The sequence below is a fragment of the Mercenaria mercenaria genome, chromosome 2 (genome assembly GCF_021730395.1).
Source record: "Mercenaria mercenaria strain notata chromosome 2, MADL_Memer_1, whole genome shotgun sequence".
Taxonomy (NCBI): domain Eukaryota; kingdom Metazoa; phylum Mollusca; class Bivalvia; order Venerida; family Veneridae; genus Mercenaria; species Mercenaria mercenaria.
Window position 1 is genome coordinate 22,362,126 of NC_069362.1, and position 17,252 is coordinate 22,379,377.

The 17,252-nt window shown below is 35.1% G+C and overlaps 1 protein-coding gene across 1 annotated transcript in view; it reads right to left on the reverse strand.

Annotated features, from left to right (window-relative positions):
- LOC123563484 (uncharacterized) overlaps positions 1-17,238 on the reverse strand; it is a 34,765-nt gene extending 17,527 nt beyond the window's left edge. Inside the window, exons 1-8 of the mRNA XM_053532213.1 lie at positions 16,966-17,238; positions 7,779-8,025; positions 5,445-5,574; positions 4,249-4,436; positions 3,391-3,630; positions 2,743-2,825; positions 953-1,042; positions 5-111 (exon numbers count right to left, since the gene is read on the reverse strand). Coding sequence (XP_053388188.1) covers positions 5-111; positions 953-1,042; positions 2,743-2,825; positions 3,391-3,630; positions 4,249-4,436; positions 5,445-5,574; positions 7,779-8,025; positions 16,966-17,107 — 1,227 coding nt within the window. The 5' untranslated portion in view covers positions 17,108-17,238. The remainder of the gene's footprint in view (positions 1-4; positions 112-952; positions 1,043-2,742; positions 2,826-3,390; positions 3,631-4,248; positions 4,437-5,444; positions 5,575-7,778; positions 8,026-16,965) is intronic.
- Between the last annotated feature and the right edge of the window lie 14 nt (positions 17,239-17,252).

Below are 17,252 nucleotides of genomic sequence, written 5' to 3' on the forward strand. Positions count from 1 at the left end.
TTACCTCACATTCATGGCAGAATAATTCCATAGTGGAATTTTTATCACAGAGATCACTAAGTGTGACTGGTTGTCTTGTTTTCTCATTCAATTCTCCAGTTTTCACCACACCTGGCAAATAGAAATTTACAATTTCCTTTCCTGGAGTGTTACATTTTTTATCTTAGTTTACCAGTATCTTAACATGTTGAAAGCAAATGAAGAATGTGCCATTCATATGCAAATGTCTCCTTTTTTCAACAAGCATGCAGAAAACAAATCACTTTGCCATCTCACTTTATTCAAAAACAGTGAATATTTACTCTAGAATTCAATAAAAGACAAAAGTTGCTTGCCAACAGGAGATATAATTTTAATCTCAATTATGCTCTGACCTTGGTATTAATCTTAAGGCCCCTAAAACAGTGTTTTCCATTGAAGACAACTGTAGGATGAAGGTCTCCAAATATTGATCCAAAACTCCTTTCATTTTCAACAATAATCATGAAAGCAGTCGTGGTCATTAAATGACCACAACAGTCCTGCTATGAAGATTGAAAGCTGTAAACTAAAGCAATCAAAAACTGTGTTTAGACTTTCTAGAAAGTCACTGTGATCCCCACTCCTCAAATAAAAGGACGTCATTTACCGACCACACACAATCATCCTGTAAAGTCCTTTGCAGTTGACTTAAGAATCCTCCAGCTACAGATCATTGTGTTGTATATGTTTTGTTGAGCTTCAAGGTGCACAGACACAAATTTAGTCATAAGGTTACATTCCAGATTTAAATGATGGTGGAAGACCCCAGGAACCCATCCTGGCATTATCTTGGGTACAGGCAAGCACCTGGCTAACCATCAACTTTATGCAAGCCAAGCAGCTGGATGGCTTCCTCACATGAATTTTAGTCTAAAAAACCAAAGTTGAGAGATGTTGAGACAAGTACAGTAGGAATGTAAAGACCAATTACCTGGATCTACTGTGATCAACTTGTAATACAGGTACAGCTGAAATATATTGCAAATAATAGAAATGTATAACAGTATTTGGTGGGGTAAATCTGAAATAGTTGTTAAGGCCATTAATCTAAATCTGACTTGTGTCATAGATTATAAGATTGCTCCATTGTCAACTTATTCTTCATAATTATTATTATACTGGTTGAATTTGACAGAGGATACCACAAAACAAATATAATGTAACTGATATGCATTGCTACATCAGATCTACATAATCTTATATTAGTCTATTAAATTAATATTATAATTTATTACATACTTTACAAAGAATTCTTTGATCCAGAGTGAGATAAAGACTGGGACGAGAATTTAACATACACTACATATTCATGGATACCTTCTCTAAAGGGGCATGCCTGCAGATGAACCTCGAAATTTCAATATTTAAAGTCGAAAAGCATTCCCTTAGGTAATCCTATATACCATATGGATGATACATCCAAATTCGCATGAGTCTTATGACTACAAAAGCAAAGCATTCCAGAGGTCAAAAGGCTTGACTGACTATGAGAGTTTACACATGTCAGGTTATCATATGAAAAACACGAAAATTCCTCAAAGAGACATATGGAAAGAATGTGTTGTGGTGTGACATAAGAATGTTTACTATTCCAACTGCTGCTTTTCACTGAAGATTTTCTCAAAGATGTATTTCTTTCAAAAGTATGCAACAGTGGACCAAATTCACTGATCAGTCAGGGGTGTAACTGTTTTAAGTTATGTAACCTATTTCAGTTATTTTTTCAAGCATTTTGTAACCTGTATTAGTTATAAAATACAAGTTAACTCAGGTAAGTTATTCAAAAAAAGTCTTTTTGCTGTTCTCACAAAGTGACCTATACAGTGAAATAAGTAGCAATCTGTGGTTAATCAAATTCTCTTTTAGTCTGATCATGACCTGAAAAGTATAATGGGATGCTAAAAGTTTTATAGTTTTAAACCTTTTGCGTAAAACTTTATCAGCCTTGCGTAAATTTTTTTACTGCATAGCTGGAAAGATAAGAGTTCAAGGATTCAAGAAATAATTGCATTAGTCACATTCAAAATGAGGAATTGGTACAGGAGGGCCATAATGGGATGCTAAGAGTTTTATAGTTTTAAACCTTTGCGTAAAACTTTATCAGCCTTGCGTAAAAATTTTTACTGCATAGCTGGAAAGATAAGAGTTCAAGGATTCAAGAAATAATTGCATTAGTCACATTCAAAATGAGGAATTGGCACAGGAGGGCTTTGTAATATTTTATGATAACTGAAACAAGTAATGAAAATATAAGCAATAACTCAAATGGGTTATAAACTGCGATAACTTGAAACAGTTACACCCCTGACTGCTGATGTGAAAGAAAGAAATATCTCAAATGTAAAGATAAGGAAAAAATTGTGCTTATTTTGTGGTTACCATCCGAATCTGAAAAAGTTTATAGCAAATACCTCCATGTCACTTTTATTTCGTTGGGCTTAACATCACACTGACATGAGTTGTAGATCATATGGCAATGTTCCAGCTTTTCACTGTGGAAGAAGACCCCAGGTACCCCTCTGGGCATTATTTCATTTTAGGTGGCACTTGGGTAGAACCACTGACCTTTTGTTAGCCAGTTGAATGGCTTTCTCACATGAAAAATTCTATGTGATTGTCCTAAGTGAGGCTTAAACCTACATTGGTAAGGGGCAAGTGAATTGAAGTCAGTGACCTGAACCACTAGGCCATGGATTTTTTTAAAGGTAACAGAAAGGATACAGTTTGGTATATTCCAGTAGTAGACAAGCATGGTATGCAGCATGCCAGCACAGAATGTTCCTGCAAACAATGGATTGGCCCATCTGAAAACAAAGACATTACACACAGTGTAAAACATTTATAACATGCAGATGTTCTATAAGATATAAGTTCACTAGTCTTGCTTTCTGAAAAAAGATTAACCCTTATCATGCTGGCCATGACTGATTCTGCCTTTGCGACCAGTGTAGATCATGATCAGACTGCAATCTGATCATGATCTGCACTGTTAGCCATTCAGTCAATATCTTTTAGGTAAGCTACTCTTTTAACAGTTAGTAGTACTGTCAAAATTGAAAGATGGACAAGTTCATTATAGATATTAAGCAGGGTATGGGTTAATAAACAATGGTATGGTTGTCATCACATTACTGTACAGTGCCTCCTTAAAATAACAGCATCTATACTACAACTTTCATATGAAAATCACAGCAGATGCAAACTAACCAGCTATATATATATACTGTTAAAGTCATTTTGACTTAATTAGTTGGCTGGCTTTTTCACAATGCAAATAAAACTTTTAAACTTCTTTAACATTGAGATCAATTTCTAAATAATTAAATACAAAATAAAGGGCTCTACATTGTCCTCTGAAATAAAAGTTACCTTGAAACATGGTTAAGTCTATGGGAGGCTTTCATGGCAGATTTTATAATGTATGCCAAAGCAAGCACGAAGATAATTCCTTGGTAATTCGGGAAAACATTCAATGCAAGCAATACAGCAAAAGCATAAACTACAGTTGGCATCAGTAGATGGAAGTACCACAGCTGATTTGGTCCCTGTACTTTGGAATTCTGGGACATTTTCGAAAGCTCTGTAAGAAGTGGTAAAAGCTGAGAATGTCTGAAATAAGGAATGAAATTTATCATGACAGATGTCTATCCTTCAATTAATGCATCAAAGAGAAAGTTCATACATACAGACGACTAAAAATGCCAGTTTTACTAGAAAATAGGAGCATAAAGTCAGTGATGATTATTCCTTATTGCTTCAGAAAAAGGTAAATCAGTGTTGTAATATCTTGGAAAGGTTGGTTCAGTAATTATACATAACTGTCATAAACTGCTTGCATATAAAATTATATTTCACTACAAGATTACGGATATTTCTATAATCTTGTTTTATGGAGTTGGGAAAGTTCCCCTATCTAGTACAAAAACAACTCCATAACAGAACCTAAGAAACTATATAATATAAGATATTTTCAACAACAAGAAACTAAAAGAACGGCTGACAACTGCAAACAGAATATTCCCAATATTTATATGTACCTGGTATAAGTCATATTACCTGATTTTGCCAAAAACATTGAGAAAATTGTTTAACTGAGAATGTCTGCATTGGTCTGGCAATAAAAAGTATCAGTCTAATAAATAGGTAAGAGCAGAGCAACAGATGAATTAGGCTAACCTTGTGATATCTGAATACCTGCATTTTAAATATTATTTACTTATATCTTACCCTGTCTTTTTAGAAGTATCAAATTGTTTGATGATGTCAAGTGGAGTTTGTCCGAGATTATTTTTCACATGTAGACATTCAAGACCAAGGTAGTTGATAAGAAGCCAACTGCCGTGAGCGTACCCTTCTCGTACACATATATGAAGCGGAGTGTCACCTTTGGAATCTCCTTGTCTAGGGTCACTTCTCTATTTGGAAGAAAAGATAGCTGCCATACTTATCTGTTATTACCAAAAAACATAAAAAATAGTTGTTTTTTTGTTTTTTCATCTAAAAGATTAAAATACATGTAAACTAAGGCTGTTTAGGATAAAAAAAATTCATACACTAGACTTTGATGGTAAATAAGTATTTTAAGTTTCAAGTCAATAGCTTTGATAGTAACAGAGATATTTGACTTTATCAAAAACTTTAACGAAAATTTCTAAGTTAAAAAGGGGCATAATTCTATCAAAATTCAAAGCAGAGTTATGGGGACTGTTTCTCCTGGTGTAAACTTTGATAGTAAATAACTATTTTAAGTTTCAAGTCAACAGCTTTGATAGTAACAGAGATATTTGACTTTATCAAAAACTTTAACCAACGGCGACACAATAGCTCTACTTTTTCTTCGAAAAGTCGAGCTAAAAAGAAGACAAGGAGCTGAGTTTTTAAAATGCAAAATCATGCCCAAGGGTGTATGACAAAAGATGTTGTTTTTTTAGGGTTAAAATCATATGAAGGTTAAGGTAATCTATATATAGGTCAGTTTGTATGTCTTGCCACAAGGTTTGTTAAGTACGAGTATATGTATGAACTAAATTGGGTCATTTATGTTGGCCGCAGGACAAAAAATGTTAACTTATTAAGGTTTCAAATTGGTATGTGATGGTCATACGAGTGTCAAGGTCATTTTTAGTGCCATTTTGATCCAACAGCACCATGCCCCTTTTAGGTCCTGGAAAAAAAACACATTTATATATAGGTCAGTATGTAGGGCTTGCCACAAGGATAGCCAAGTGCGAGTATGAAATTAATCAAGTCATCAATGTGGGCTGTAGGCAATCTGGTTCGTACGAATAAACAAAAGACAGTTCAATCGCTGTATGGTATGCCCTGGGGCATAAAAATTTTACCCGAGCGTTACGTTTTAATGTTTCATAGCTTAAACATCCATATTAAACTATCTTAAAAGACAAAATATAGGACAACATTACCCCTTTTCTGAGAAGATACTTAAAGGCTTCAAGATGACCAAATGAACACACACAATGTAAAGGACTCTGCAAACTATTATCAACATCTCGGAATCCAAAACCCTTTTCTTCAAGGTATTGCAACATATACCTGAAAAACAAAATCTTCCAGTTGTAGTAATGGCAACATGAGGTGGTACATCACATTTTCTCCTGTTCATTCAGAAATAATCAGAACCTTACTTGAGCTAGAAATTTAATCGCTGATCAAAGCACAGGTATTTGAAACGCGATCATTAACCTTTACCCTGCTAAATTTCTAAAATGGACTGTCCATCATTCAATTATGGCAGTACCAATTATTATTCAAAGGGGTGTTCACTGAAAATTTACTGACTGAACAGGGAACAGTGCAGACCATGATCAGCTTGCACAGATCTTGGTCTGTACTGGGTGCAAAGGCAAAACCAATTGCCGCCAGCAGGCTAAAGGTTAAAAACATATGCAGGTTAGATCTCTCGAGATTGTTTATCTGTACTATTTCATAGCACAATAAGGCGGTTAGGATATGATAATACATACGGGCCATTCCATGAGAAAACCTGTACTAGTGACATGTTATAATTCTTGCCTGATAAATAGTTAAATTTCTGGAAAATCAATGTTTTTCTTATGTTCAAACTAGTATATTGTAATTCAGTTATCTAATGCAAACAAATTCCACCACATTTTACAAATAAATCTTATGTGTGTTATCACTGCAACTGAAATTCCAAAGGAACTATGCACCATGAAAATAAAGAGGTGTATATATAAAATCCTTATGTCATGCCTCTTAATGTATTCAATGACTTACTTTATAAAGCACTGCAAGTTTTAAAATAGTGAATATTCTTTATGAATATTTAACTAATTTTTGTTATCTCAATTTTGAATTTGTGTCACTAATACAGGTTTTATCATGGAACATGATTAAGGATTCCAGTTTAAAACTAGATGGATGTCCATAGGACACAAGTGCCCGCCCCCCCCCCCCCCCCCACCCCCACTCGTCACTGTACATGGTTTCATGAGTCTAGGTGAAATATTTTTTAGATGTTTACAATACAAACTTTTAAAAACTTTGTATATATTTTTCACTAAGTGTCAGCATCATACCCCTGGCATAGCCGAGTCAAACAGAACATCAGGTTCAGAACTTCACCTGCTATAAAACAATCTTACAATATATTTGATATTCTTCACTGTGAAAATCTCAATCTATGTATTTCACTCTAATATTTTGATAGTTCACTGAAAAATATATAATAAACTTGACTATTCAACAGCCTTGTCATTAAAGAAAGTCAATAGAATGAAGACCTGTTGAAAAAAGGAGCATGATTTTGTAAATAAGCAACACAGAGTTATGGAACCTGTAAAACCCATTTCACTTCATCAAAGTGGACAAGTGTGTGAAGTTCCAATCCATCCCCATTATAGACTAGTACTTATATACCAGCTTCCATAGTAAATTTAACCAAAAATGTCTAGGTCAAAAATTGTAATTTTGTAAACAAGCAAAACAGAGTTATGGACCCTGTGCAATGCATGTCAGATCATCACAGTGGACAAGTGTGTGATTTTTAAATCCATTTCCTCAGTTGGTATTGAGATACCAGCTAAAACACAAAAGCCAAACCAAAAATTGCTAAGTTGAAAAGAGGGCATAATTTTGTAAAAATACTAAACAGAATTATGACACCTGTGCCCTGAATGTCAGTTCATCATAGTGAACAAATGTTTGGTGAAGTTTGGTTAAGATGGTACTGAGATACCAGCTTACATAAAAAACTTTAGCAAAAACTGCGAAGTTGAAAATAGCGGCATAATTTTGTAATCAAAAGCAAGATAGATTTATGGAACCTATGCACTGCAAGTCACTTCATCACAGTAATACCCCAGTCACACACACGGCGCTGATAGCTACGTCTAGCCACGGATACAAATGGAGTAATCCGTACCTGAGCCGTACCTTAAAGTAGTAATCCGTATCAGTCCATACCAATCCTTACGGCTCAGGTACGGATTGATACGGTTTACTACGTTTCTATCCGTAGCTATCCGTAGCTATCCACGCCGTATGTGTGACTGGGGTATAAACAAGTGTGTAAAAGTTTCAATCCATACCATAGGGGTTACTGAGATACCAGCTCATACACAAAAACTTAACCAAATCTGAACACCAACATCAACAAATGGGCGAACTTGTGCAATAGCTCTACCTATTCTTTGAATATAATAGTGGAGCTAAAGAAAGTGCTCTTTAAATTCATCAGTTGCTCTCACCAACTGGTTAGATACACTGCTACTTACACACTTCCAGTTTGTGCAGCATTGTGTACAGCTGTTTTTCCACTTTTATCTTTTACATCCAGTCTGCCACCAGCTTGTGCCAAGATATGCACTAAAGTAGGAATTCCTCTTTTGCTTGCATAGTGTACTGGCGTTTCCAAAAAGTCGTTGGTAGCATTTGGGTCTGCACCGTACTCCAGCAACAGCCGTACCATGGCACCATCTCCGGACAGACAAGCTCTGTGTAAAGCAGTTTGTCCATGCCATCCTGTAATTATTTTCAATTGTTACCTTTTGACAAATTACCAAGATGTTATGCTTCAGAGTTCAAATTTAGACAAGCATACAAGCTAAATGCTAGTTGAATTTTAAAATAGCTTGTGTTCTTGGAAAGTACTAGTTAATTTTACTACTCAATAATGTACCAAGCAACTTCAAAACATTTTTTTATCATGAAAGTAACATCAATTAACTATTATTTACATTTATAAAGGCCTTTTTATTTTGCAACAAAACTTACGCATGACGTACATAAGAATGTCAGATTACAAGCAACATAATAATGCAAAAATAGAATAGCTGGCAAGAATGCAGTGACTCATGGTTATAGTAACTCGGTAGGCTTCATTTTAGCCGGTAAGCTATTTCAGGCCAGGGCTTTTCAGCCTTATATATCAGAGGCCGATATTTGGCCACTCCCCAATTGAAAATAAGGTCATTTTTTCCAAACTGTGGCAGAGGAACTTCCCAAAATGAAAAAAAAAATACTTTTTTTGGCAATTATATTTCACAAATAGGAAGCAATGAGATCATTTATGATTAGGAAACCACCAAATTGTGTTCTCTGTTACATACCTATTTTGGAGATGGAAAAAAGACCCTGTTTCAATAAAAAAAAAAATTCCCAAAATGAACAATTATCGCATATGAAATTCCCAATTTGAAAGGCCTGGGCCTCTTCCCAATTTCCTGACGAAAAGCCCTGCAGGCCATTTTAAAGACGTAATTAAGCCATTTCCAAGAAAAGTAAATGTATTTAATTACATACAAAAAAGATCTTTAAATATTCTGTTGTAGTTTTACATTTTATAAAACAAGTCTGCAAACTCTTAAATAATCTTGGTGGATAACATCAATCTTTTCTAGACGTATTATGAAAATTTCGCTCTATCTTGGTTATTCAAATGCATTTTATTATATATAAAAATGTATTTTAAAATCCTTTATTTTATTTTGTTGAGTAACACTGGCAAATATCATCAAAATTTCAACTGATTTGTGGACAAAAATTCACAGTTTCTTATTTATTTATATGTGTTTATGACAGAAAATTATAGTTCAAGTATAAACTGATTATATATTTTAAAATTTAGTAATAAAGTCTTCATTTTTTTTAACCAAAAAAAAAATTGGGGATTTCTACCATTTTATTTTTCACAAAAGACAGAATGTTCAAGAAAATAATGCATTTCTAATATTTTTGACATCGTTGCTATCAAAAAATGACTGCATCTTATATGAGGGTCAGTGCAAAAGACCCCAGATAGCATGTCTGATGCCGGGGTGCGTCTTATAAGCAAGTGTGCCCTATATGCGAGAATGGACAGTAATAATTTGTCTTTCAGTGTTTACTTTCAGTTGATTATTTTTTCCAAAATGTCACATAACGGGAAATACTACAGTAAATCTATCAAACGTGTGACAGTATCAAAAGAAAGTTAGAGGTCTTTCTTCCACTATGAGGTAAAATTGAGGGTACCGGTAATAATACCACTGAAGAAAAAACCACTGAGGATGTCCCTACAAGTACTATTTCAAACACTGTTACCACCGAGAAGGTCCCTAACGATTCCAACTATGTTACCACTGAGAAGGTCCCTACCGATTCCAACTATGTTACCACCGAGGAGGTACCTACTCAGGGTTCGAATTTAAGCTTGCATACTCGCAAAAAGCGAGTACCGTATAGCGGGTTATTTCTGCGGTCAAAATATTCTGCGTTTTGGCCCCAAAAAATGTGAAACAAATTTCTGCGTGTTTTATTTCTGCGTTTTCACTTAAAATGGAAGAAAAATTTCTGCGTTTTCGGTGCCAAGGAGGAGGTAATTCCTCGCATGATCGGACGTTGTGAGAATGATAGCGTATGAAAACAATAAGCTAAATTACTGTTAACTGCAGTAAAGTATCTTTGTATTTAATGAACACATTGTAGGACATAATAATTTGCAAAATGAAACAAGAGCACCGCCTTGCGGGTGCTGACGCTCATCTGATTTTTTTTGTGTAATAGAAATATTGTCCTACCCATGATTTTCTAAGTCTAAAAAGGGCCATCATTCTTGCAAAAAGCAGGATAGAGTTATGTTTTTTGATGTACAGTGTCCACTTATGATGGTGAAAAACTGTTGCAAGTTTTAAAGCAATAGCTTTGATAGTTTATGAGAAAAGTTGACTTAAACATAATACTCAACCAAGAAAATGATTTTCTAAGTCCAAAAGGGGCAATAATTATTGCAAAAAGCAGGATGGAGTTATGTTGCTTGCTGTACAGGGTCAGCTTATGATGGTGAACAAGTGTTGCAAGTTTCAAAGCAATAGCTTTGATAGTTTAAGAGAAAAAGTTGACCTAAACATAAAACTTAACCAAGAAATCTGATATTTTCTAAGTCCAAAAGGGGCCATAAATCTTGCAAAAAGCAGGACGGAGTTATGTTTCTTGCTATACAGGGTCAACTTATGATGGTGAACAAGTGTTGCAAGTTTTAAAGCAATAGCTTTGATAGTTTAGGATAAAAGCTGACCTAAACATAAAACTTAACCAAGAAAACTGATTTTCTAAGTCCAAAAGGGGCAATAAATCTTGCAAAAAGCAAGATGGAGTTATGTTTCTTGATGTACAGGGTCTGCTTATGATGGTGAACAAGTATTCCAAGTTTCAAAGCAATAGCTTTGATAGTTTAGAAGAAAAGTTGACCTAAACATAAAACTTAACCAAGAAATCTGATATTTTCTAAGTACAAAAGGGGCCATAAATCTTGCAAAAAGCAAGATGGAGTTATGTTTCTTGCTATACAGGGTCAGCTTATGATGGTGAACAAGTATTCCAAGTTTCAAAGCAATAGCTTTGATAGCTTAGGAGAAAAGCTGACCTAAACATAAAACTTAACCAGGCAACGCCGACGCAGACGCCGACGCCGACGCCGACGCCGACGCCGACAACCGCTCAAGTGATGACAATAACTCATCATTTTTTTTCAAAAAATCAGATGAGCTAAAAATGTAAGTCCAACAACAATAAATCATTGCACAAACAGCAACTGCAAAATACGGTATATATATATAACGGTTACACTTATATAAAGGTTACTAAAGTATCAATTGTTTAGATGATCGCCACAAGGGATTAATAAGAACACCACAAGTGAAATTCACTCAGTTTATTTCATTCACAAAAGAAAAACGTTTTCTGAAGGATTAACAGTTAGGACTTTGACTGACCATCACACCTAATTATCATGATTATACCACTATCGGTAATTGTTAGATGGCGACGGTAATTTTCAATAATTAGACCAGGCAATTGTGAACTTCGGATAACCTCGGATAACATAGCGTGAAACAACGTTGGTGAAATAAAAAAAATGCAGATTTTTTGCGTTTTAAATTTTTGCTAGATGAATATTCTGCTGGAAATATTTTTGCGATTCTACCGAGAGACCGCAGAAATGCAGAAATATTGCCCCCGCAGAAATAACCCGCTATACGGTACATTTTGAAAAATGCGAGTGACTTTTGCCCAAACTCGCAAAATCTAAAGTAGAAATTACAACAGTTTTAATTTCTTTTCAGTTTCGAGCTGTTGTAAATACGCATTTAATGATGATGTTTCACACAGTACATACTGATTGATGATGTTTTTACATAGTGCGTGGACTGTTTGCAGATTTTGAAAATTTGATTTCGCAACATGGTAACTACAAGTATGCAGGCGCACAATATTTGATGGAAAAAACGTGTTTTGTACTACACATGATTTACCGTGTTGTGGAGGACAGAGCCTTGTTTCTGACCAAAACCGTTGTACAAAATTGTGACTTAAGTTGATAAAGTGCAAGTTGAAATTTTTTTTAATCGCAAAAATTTGCAAGTGCAAAAAACTGTTAAATTCTAATGCTGCTACTATTTCCAACACTGTTACCACCATGGAGGTACCTACATCTTCCGACACTATTTACAGTGCTGTGCCTAACTGTGATGAACATTCACTCTGAAAATACTTCAAATTTATATTCTAGTACCCATCTTTCAATGAAAAGCTTTTTATCCCAAAATGGACAATTATCGCGCATAAATTTCCCAATTTGAAAGGCCAGGGCCTCTCCCCAATTTCCTGATGAAAAGCCCTGTTGCAGGACGAGCTGTCTAGATGTTTCAATTGTCCAGCTACAACTTGTTCTCATCCTGCAATTACTAAAGAAAACAACTTTTCACATGCAGCATCTATTCTAATATCCAATAACAAGAGCTGTCCGTAAGACAGCCAAGCTCGACTATTCGAAATATTGACCCAGAAGCAGGAAAATATTACCCAAAAAAGTTAAATATCAAAAGAGTTTTAAGTTCAAAAGGGGGAATAATTTGACCAAAATGCATATCAGTTATGGGACTTGCTGCTATCAACTAGTTTTATAACCCCGAAGGCACATGAGAGGTTTCAATTCAATATCTGCATTAGTTTTGGAGATAGTAACTTGCATGTAAAACTTTAACCAGAATTTTCAAAGTCCAAAAGGGGGCATAATTTGCCCAAAATACATGCCAGAGTTTTGGGACTTGATCCAGTGAGGTTAGTAATTGATCTAGAAAAAGAAAAAATAAGTTTCAAATCTATATGCCTTTTAGTAATAGCTGTATGTACTTGCACGCAAAACTTCAACCAGAATTTTCTAAGTCCAAAAGGGGGCATAATTTGGCCAAAATGAAAGTCAGAGTTATGGGACTTGATCCTATCAACTAGTTTTATACCCCGAAGACACATGTGAAGTTTCAAATCAATATCTGCATTATTTTTGGAGATAATAACTTGCATGTAAAACTTTAACCAAAATTTTCTAAGTCTAAAAGGGGGCATAATTTGCTCAAAAAACATGTCAGAGTTATGGGACTTGACCCAGTGAGGTTGGTAATTGATCTAGAAAAGGAAAAAATAAGTTTTAAATCTATATGCCTTTTAGAAATAGTTGTATGTACTTGCACGCAAAACTTTAACCAGAATTTTCTAAGTCCAAAAGGGGGCATAATTTGGCCAAAATGAAAGTCAGAGTTATGGGACTTGCTGCTATCAACTAGTTTTATAACCCCGAAGACACATGTGAAGTTTCAAATCAATATCTGCATTAGTTTTGGAGATAGTAACTTGCATGTAAAACTTTAACCAAAATTTTCTAAGTCTAAAAGGGGCATAATTTGCTCAAATAACATGTCAGAGTTATGGGACTTGACCCAGTGAGGTTGGTAATTGATCTAGAAAAAGAAAAAATAAGTTTTAAATCTATATGCCTTTTAGAAATAGTTGTATGTACTTGCACGCAAAACTTTAACCAGAATTTTCTAAGTCCAAAAGGGGGCATAATTTGGCCAAAATGAAAGTCAGAGTTATGGGACTTGCTGCTATCAACTAGTTTTATAACCCCGAAGACACATGTGAAGTTTCAAATCAATATCTGCATTAGTTTTGGAGATAGTAACTTGCATGTAAAACTTTAACCAAAATTTTCTAAGTCCAAAAGGGGGCATAATTTGCTCAAAATACATGTCAGAGTTATGGGACTTGACCCAGAGAGGTTGGTAATTGACCTAGAAAAAGAAGAAATAAGTTTCAAAGCTATATGCCTTTCACTGATGGCTGTATGTACTTGCATGCAAAAACTTAACCAAGGTGTGACGCCGACGCCGACGCCAGGGTGAGTAGAATAGCTAGACTATTCTTCGAATAGTCGAGCTAAAAATGGTTAATGTCGGAATGATGCCGAATCTTGTGCTGGATTACGAGCGTCTAGTAAATGCGATCATAATGCATTAAAATGTAACAGGCCCGGTACCAACCTTTATCTTTTAGACTTCAACTGTGTAAATGACCTGCACGGATGACATACACATTTTGTATTACACCGGGTAACGTTCTATTATTTGACGTCTTGTAATTGTCGTCTGCTGATATGAGGCATTTGATTGGAATGCGTACTGCTAATAACCAATTATTCTTACTTATGTCATCTTGTGCATGGTTGGTCAATTGCACTTAAGGAAAGTTACGAAGCTTTATTTTGTAATGAGTTGCCTAGATACTATAGCTGCGACCAATGAAATAACTGTTAGCTATTTTTACGCTGTAAAATGTGCATAAATGTGAAAACGACGACTGTTTGGGAGGGTTCCTTGGCTTCTCTCGCTGCACAAGCGTCGAGTTCCCTCACTTTCCGCTTAATATATGTAGGATTCATATACATAAAATTTGTTAATTAATTTTTAAATTAGTGGAATAAAACACAGGTTGAAATATTATATATAATGTCTACTTTGGAACTTGTTCATTCACTTCTAGTATAGGTCTGATCCTTAGTTAGTCTCAGAGTCAGATTCGAACCCCGTACTCGTATAACTGTTTTCTGTCTCCAACTAAATTTGTCCCCTAAACCCAGGCTAAGGAAGGCAGTGCCTGTTACATAACTATCACAATGGAGCACAGGGAGTTTAGAACTTTGCCAACGTTTTAGATCTTTTTGCTATCCAGCTTCTACACAGCTCCATTTTAACTGGAATAATTATATTATATTTTTGGTTCAAAAATCTCATTTTTCCTGCATGACAAACTGTATAGCCTGTTATGCTGTAGTTTTGAGCCCCTTAACACTTCCTTCCACAGTGACACATACCCATTTACAAAGACATGTGCAAGGGTCAAAATCAGGTTTTGAAAGTATATTTTGGGCATTCCTTCAAAGATATAAATAGCTTAAGTTAAAACACAAAGCAATATAAAACATGAAAATTATGTATGCCTGGAACCAATCATGTCATCAGTCTGGGTCACTAAAGAACTTTCTTGTTAATTCGCACCCTATGACTGCGTATGTGTATAAAGTCTTGTTTAAAGTGAAAAATTAGTATTTACAGCACAGTTCACTTCATTCATTCCACCTTGAAACCACTTGTATGTAGAATTGTAAAATAACGATGTACAAACTGGATAAGTGTAACTTTTTAAAAACACATGTCAACTGTTACTAGTTTCTGGATGAAGAAATCAGTTTTAGGCACTGCAGCCTTATTTCGTTTGACCCTCTATAAGACAACAATTAGTTGGTTTATTATGCAATAAAATGTATTATTAAGTAAGATTCAAAGCAAAATCAAGATTGGTGCGCGACCAATTACATGACCCAACAACCCGCGAAATCGTTGGCCGCTAATCTTATTTTGCATTAAAAATGGCAGACCAGTAAATATGAATCTATCGGTAAAATACAGGGTTTCTGGAAAGGAAGCAACTACCGGCTGAAAAATCAATACACACCTGCAAGCGTCCAGTTGCATGGAAGATAGTTTGGCAAAAATTAAACGGAAACTATGAAGATTTAATGGCAAATAATAGGGAATTTAGGTGAAATTAAGGTTGAATATACACTGTGGCAATTAAAACTTTTGTTTGATGATTTACCTGCTTTTGTGCATGTCGAGTAATAAATTCACGTTTTACGCTTTGGAAAATCTTTGACGTATCAAATGTTACCGGTACTCGACTGATGTCAGATGTGTCTCATGCCTTATTTCGGAAAATGCTAAGGGATCTAAACCACAGGAAGGATCAAATTGACAAGAAGTAGGCATACTATGTACAGCAATTTCCGCTTGGCCAGAGTCAATTTCTACTCTTATTTAGGAGTGGACCAGTGGATTTGCCACAAGTAAGGACAACAAGGTATGGAAGAAACTCATTTAGGTTTGAGGCCGTCAGGGTGTGGAACAGTCTGCCAAATGACATGAGAACCATAGATAGGTACAAAGACTTTGTCAGACTGGTCCGCACCTGGACTGGCCCCAAATGTAAATGTGCCATGTGTCAGTGAGTGTATGCTGTATGTTTGCTTATTGTATATGCTGTTGTCCTGCTTGCTTTTGTTTTGCTTGCTTGTTTTTTGTTTGCTTTTTCTCTATCATGCTTTTGTTTTAAAAATGCTGCTGTTATCACATTTTATGTAAACATGACTCTCTGCGAGAAAGTTGCTGATCAGTTCTTCGCAAATCTGATTTGAGGAGATATCTGTTCTTAATCTCATCTTATCTGTCACACTTTTGTGTTATTTTTGCTAATCAGTTTTTTATTTAGTTACTTTTATGGCAGTTTTTAGGCCTAGGTCAAGATCAGCAGCTTTCCCACAGGTTTTACTTTTTCTTTTTTTTTCTTTCTTCTGTATAATACTCTTCATGCCTCATTTTTTTTTTTTTTTTTTTTTTTTCTTAGTTGCATGGTACAGATTTAGCTTAGTTTTTCCTAGTAATAATCTGCATGTGCTTAAAAAGCCTATTATTAAATATGTGCTCCTCTCTTAGTATGTCTTAATTTAGTTAATTTTATGTAAATATGTACTGTAAGTTGTCTGTTTTGTTTTTATGTTTTAACTTGTGTGCTTCTTTTCTCCTAGGGTAGATGACAGATATGGGTGTGGTGGAGTGAATGACCTCTCCAGGCCCTTTTCCCAAATCTACAACTTTTTTTCGGTAGTTTTTTGGGACATTTACTTAGATAGGGTTTTTGTTTTTACACTTGCCACAATACCCATAATGTCATCTACTTATTTGTAATTAACTAATTTTGTTTTGCTTGATTTTGTATCCCTCTTTTCAGCATGTATGTTTTAATTTAGCTTTTAAGGGGAGTAACAAGGTCAGTAATGTTTATGTACTGTTACAGAGTTACTTCCCTTGTTCTTTTATGACTGCTTTCTCTTTACAGCTGTTTTATTTTTTCATTTTATTTTTGTTATTACTATATCATACGTTTGTCGGGAAATAGCTTTAAGCTAATGTTATTTGTTAATTTCATGTCCGACGTAAAATAAAGTTTCTTGTATCTTGTTGTGGAGCCATGTACTGCCTTTATCTTTCCAGAATGGAAATGCTTATCTTCTTCCACAAAAATACTGACCTTTTTCTTTCACAAGTGCCGGATTTTGCTTCAGAAGTTGCTGCACTGCCACACCTGCACAGCTACTGACTGCATGCATCAATACCTGAAGTTCTGGATTTACAGAAGTTTCTTCTGGACCTCGAAATGCTTGTGAAGACATTTTGCTAAAGCTGCGATACGTAATATTCTCTATCAAACTATTTTTGTTGCTTTAATTCATGTTATTCAAATTGCGAAATAAGTTTTGCTTTTCTCGGTAGCCATATTTGATTCCATGCCGAACATTTCAAGAACATCTTGTTTTG